Source organism: Carassius carassius, chromosome 34 (assembly GCF_963082965.1).
Source record: "Carassius carassius chromosome 34, fCarCar2.1, whole genome shotgun sequence".
Lineage (NCBI taxonomy): Eukaryota > Metazoa > Chordata > Actinopteri > Cypriniformes > Cyprinidae > Carassius > Carassius carassius.
Window position 1 is genome coordinate 30,547,397 of NC_081788.1, and position 4,961 is coordinate 30,552,357.

At 48.3% G+C, this 4,961-nt stretch overlaps 1 protein-coding gene across 1 annotated transcript in view; it reads right to left on the reverse strand.

Moving 5' to 3' along the window:
- Positions 1–206: 206 nt before the first annotated feature.
- LOC132115288 (tricarboxylate transport protein B, mitochondrial-like) overlaps positions 207–4,961 on the reverse strand; it is a 25,583-nt gene continuing 20,828 nt past the window's right edge. The window contains exon 9 of the mRNA XM_059523664.1: positions 207–408. Within this exon, the coding sequence (XP_059379647.1) occupies positions 294–408 (115 nt within the window). The 3' untranslated portion in view covers positions 207–293. The remainder of the gene's footprint in view (positions 409–4,961) is intronic.

Below are 4,961 nucleotides of genomic sequence, written 5' to 3' on the forward strand. Positions count from 1 at the left end.
GTATTATGGAATGATCTGCAGTTAAATTTCTCTTTTTATGTAAATATATCAATAAATATTCATATATGCCCAGTATTTAAATATTCCCACTTGTTTTTTAAAGATTTTCTCTGGGTAAAACATTTTTCTGTCACACTTTTCTCTAAATGACTTCTCTGGCTCACGACTTTCATGTGTGTTTGTGTGTAAACACAACACTGTCTCTTCTCTTCTCTTCTCTTCTCTTCTCTTCTCTTCTCTTCTCTTCTCTTCTCTTCTCTTCTCTTCTCTTCTCTTCTCTTCTCTTCATTCGTTCACTCGGTCTTCCAGACTTTGTTTAGGGCCTTCACAACCTCCTCGTAGATGATGAAGACGATGGCCACGTCCAAACACACTCGGCCGAGCCGTGGGACCGTGCCCTTATAAAACCTGAACCAGACGCACAAACACACATTAACACATTAAATCATTACACATTTAATACATGTTCACTTAAATCAAACATAGCATAAAATAATTACTTATTTCAGCTAATTGCCAAGGCATCATTTCTGATTTCTTGACTTTATTAATAAAATATCTAAAACTAAAACAGAAATAAACATTTATAAAAATGGCAAAATGACTAAAACTTTGCACCATTAATGTCCACAAGATGTAGGTAATCAAATAAAAATATTTAATCTATTGTTAGTTTTATCCTAGATTTTTATCAACTCACAATCCTCAGTTTGAGGTTAAACTAACTGAATAACCCTAAACTTAACCAGCAAACCAGTGCTATTTTAGATTCATTATTAAACTATTATCATATATATATTTACATTTTCTTTGTATATTTTATATATATATTTTACATTTTAGATAAATTTGTTAGTTATTTCGATGTGTGTCTTTGTCATTTTTATTAGTATTTTTTTTATTTTTAAATATGTTTGTATAATTTTTTATTAAGTTTTATTTTATTTAGATTTAATTTTAGTATTTCAACTTAAACAAAAATGAGACATGTTGCCTTGACAACTGTAATGACGAAGTCCATCTGCAGGACTTTATTGAAGCAGGTATCAAACCAAGGATGCACAGAGCATAAAACACTAAGGTAGCACGAAGCAACATGCAGCGTGGTAAAACAACACTTCACAGAGAAACACAGAACCAGGCAGTCCAGATAAAGGGGGGATAATGATTAACAGGTGGATATGATGATGCTGATGAGAAAACCAGACAGGGCTGGAAACTAATGATAGCAGAAGGGAAGGATGGGAATTGCAGTCCAAGAACTCAGGTGACAAGGAGCGCATGAGACCGGAGAGAGGTGAAGGCGCGCGCTCAGTGACAGGCGCGCGCTCCGTGACAGAGCCCCCACCCTGCGAGCGGCTCCGGAAGCGAGGACCTGAACGACGGCGGGGTCTTCCACGGGGTCTTGGAGCGGGACGATCTGGGTGAGTGTGATGGTAGGTGGTAAGAAGAGCAGGGTCCAGGACGTCCTGAGACCTGACCCAGGAACGTTCCTCAGGGCCATAGCCCTCCCAGTCAATCAAGTATTGCAGTACCCCGCTGCGACGTCTGGAGTCCAGGATGTCTCGTACCCGGTATGCCTCCTCGCCTCCGACCTCAATTGGGGGAGCCTGCACGGAACCGATCCCCTCCTGAGCCTCCTCTCTCCTGGGAGCGGCAGCGGGTCTGAAAAGACACATATGAAAGGTGGGTGAGATTCTATAATGTGCTGGGAGAGCCAAACGAAATGAGACCGGAGTGATCTGTCGAAGAATCTTGAAGGGCCCAATGAAGCGAGGGGACAACTTTTTGCTTGGGAGCCTTAAACGCAGATCACGGGGTGGAGAGCCACACCCACTGTCCAGGCCTATACCGCGGACCCTCACGTCTCCTACGATCCGCATGACGTTGAAAGTGGCGGATGGCACGTCGCAGATGGACATGAGCGGTATTCCAAGTGGCCTCGCTGCGTTGCAACCACGTATCCACTGCAGGGAGGTCTGACGGCTCTCCTGACCACGGGAAGAGAGGGGGTTGGAAACCTAAGACACATTGGAAGGGCGTTAGACCAGTGGCAGGCTTTACCAGGGAATTTTGGGCGTACTCCGCCCAAACCAAGAATCGGCTCCAGTCCTGTTGGTTCTCGTAACAGTATGTCCGTAGAAACCGAATGAGGTCCTGGTTCGCCCGTTCAGCCTGACCGTTAGACTGCGGGTGGTATCCAGAGGTGAGGCTGATGTTGATATTGAGTTTGGAGCAAAGTCCCCTCCATACACGGGAAGTGAACTGAGGGCCAAGGTCGGAGACAATGTCCTCGGGGAGACCAAACAGACGAAATACGTGATTGAGAAGTTCCTCCGCAGTCTGCATGGCAGTGGGTAGACCCTTAAGGGGAATGAAACGACAGGACTTGGAGAAGCGATCCACGACTGACAGCACTGTGGTGAATCCCTGAGACGGAGGTAAATCCATTACGAAATCCACAGCGATGTGGGACCACGGGCGCTGAGGAACTGGAAGTGGCTGTAAGAGACCGGCAGGTTTAAGGTGGGAAGATTTGACAGTGTTACAGGTGGAACATTGATGGATGAATTTGATAACATCAGCCCGGAGTGTGGACCACCAGAAGCGGTTGGAGACTAACTGTACAGTAGCAGTGATACCTGGGTGTCCCGCGCTGGGTGTGCAGTGAACCCATTGAAGCACCCGCTCACGGAGCTCGAGAGGCACGAAAAGGCGATCCACAGGACACTCGGCCGGTACAGGAAGAGCTTGTTGAGCCTCAGTGACCTCAGAGATAATATCCCACTGCACAGGTGCCACGATCAGAGTGGGAGGTAGGATGGGTTCTGGCTTGGTGATTTCGTTGAAATCCTCGAACTGACGAGACAGAGCATCAGCCTTCACGTTCTTGGACCCAGGTCTGTACGTGATCCTGAAATTGAAACGGGAGAAAAACAGTGACCAGCGAGCCTGGCGAGCATTCAAACGCTTGGCAGACCTGATGTATTCAAGGTTTCGGTGGTCTGTGAGGACGGTGAAAGGTTGACGTGCCCCCTCCAGCCAGTGCCTCCATTCCTCCAGGGCAGCCTTCATGGCTAGAAGCTCCCGGTCTCCCACATCATAATTGCGCTCTGCCGAGCTTAACTTGCGGGAGTAAAAGGCACAGGGAAACATTCTTGCAGGGTTACCGTGACGTTGGGACAGGATCGCACCCACTCCAGTGTTCGAGGCGTCAACCTCCACGACGAACTCCCTCTCCGGGTCTGGATGATGGAGGATGGGTGCGGCAGTGAATCTCTCTTTCAGCTGATTAAATGCTGCAGTACACTCAGAAGACCATCGGAAGCGCTTCCCGCCCTGGAGAAGAGATGTGAGAGGAGCCACAATGAGACTGAAGTTACGAATGAACCTACGATAAAAGTTGGCGAACCCCAGAAATCGCTGTAACTCCTTCACAGAAGAAGGTTGAGGCCAGTCCACCACGGCCTTGACCTTGCTGTCATCCATGAGAACCCCCTCAGCGCTGATGACATATCCCAGGAAGGTGATGCGCATCTGATGAAACTCGCACTTCTGAGTTTTGGCGTAGAGCTGATTCTTAATCAAACGTTTGAGAACTGCACGCACGTCCCGTACATGAGCTTCGAGAGTCTCTGAAAAAATCAAGATATCATCAATATAAACAATAACCCTCTGATTCAGCATGTCCCGGAAGACCTCATTAACGAAAGACTGGAACACAGAAGGACTATTGGACAGCCCGAAGGGCATTACCCGATACTCATAGTGGCCAGTAGTCGTAGAAAAGGCCGTCTTCCACTCGTCACCTCTCCGTATGCGAATGAGGTTGTAAGCGTTCCTCAAATCCAATTTGGTGAAGTACCGGGCTGAGCGAAGCATCTCCAGTGCTGCAGGGACTAAAGGCAGAGGGTATCGATATTTCACAGTTACCTCATTGAGACCACGGAAATCGATGCAGGGCCGAAGACTCCCGTCCTTCTTCTTGACGAAGAAAAACCCCGCGGATGCCGGGGATGTGGAAGTGGTGATAAATCCTTTAGCAAGCTGTTCCTCGATATACGCTCTCATGGCCTCAGTCTCCGGTTGCGAAAGTGGATACACACGGCCGTGCGGGGGAACGGCTCCAGGTAGAAGTTCAATGGCGCAGTCACTGGACCGGTGCGGGGGTAAAAGTGAAGCCTCTCTCTCGCTGAAAGCCTGAGCCAGATCATGATATACAGCAGGAACTCCTTGCAGATTCACTCTCTGGGGGGAACTGTGGCTAGATTCAGGACCATGGAGAGCAGGCAAGCAGTGGGCGTGACAGAAAGGGGACCATTGATTGATTCTCCTGTCGACCCAGGAAATGAGAGGGTTGTGTCTCTCCAGCCATGGCAATCCCAGAATCACAGGATGAAGGAGTGAGTTTATTGAGTACAACTGAATTCTCTCCGTGTAACGAGACCCGAAGTTGAGCGTCAGAGGCTGCGTGATGTATTGTACCTCCCCTGTCCCCAGGGGGCGTCCATCCAGAGCGGCCACAGCCACATGAGACTCACAAGGAATGAGAGAGATATTTTTAGACAAGGCAAACTCCAAATCGACAAAATTACCAGCGGCACCACAGTCAATTAAAGCTCTTGTTTCACAACTACTCCCATTAAAATACAATGAAACTTTGAGGGTGAGAGAACGTGGAGAATTAATCAAAGGACTCACCGCAGAGGTATCACTGGATCTGGGTCTTACAGGACATGAAACTCTCTGATGACCGGCTTGGCCACAGTACAGGCATAATTTACTCCGCATCCTTCTCTCACGTTCCTCTGTGGTGAGATGTGTGAAGCCGACCTGCATAGGCTCGTAATCCGTGCCGGAAGGGGGAGGAGTGAAAAAGCTGGATGTGAGAGGCGTGCGTCGAGAGCGGATGAGATTGTCGAGGCGAATGGCAAGCTCCATAAGTTCTCCGAGGGACATCC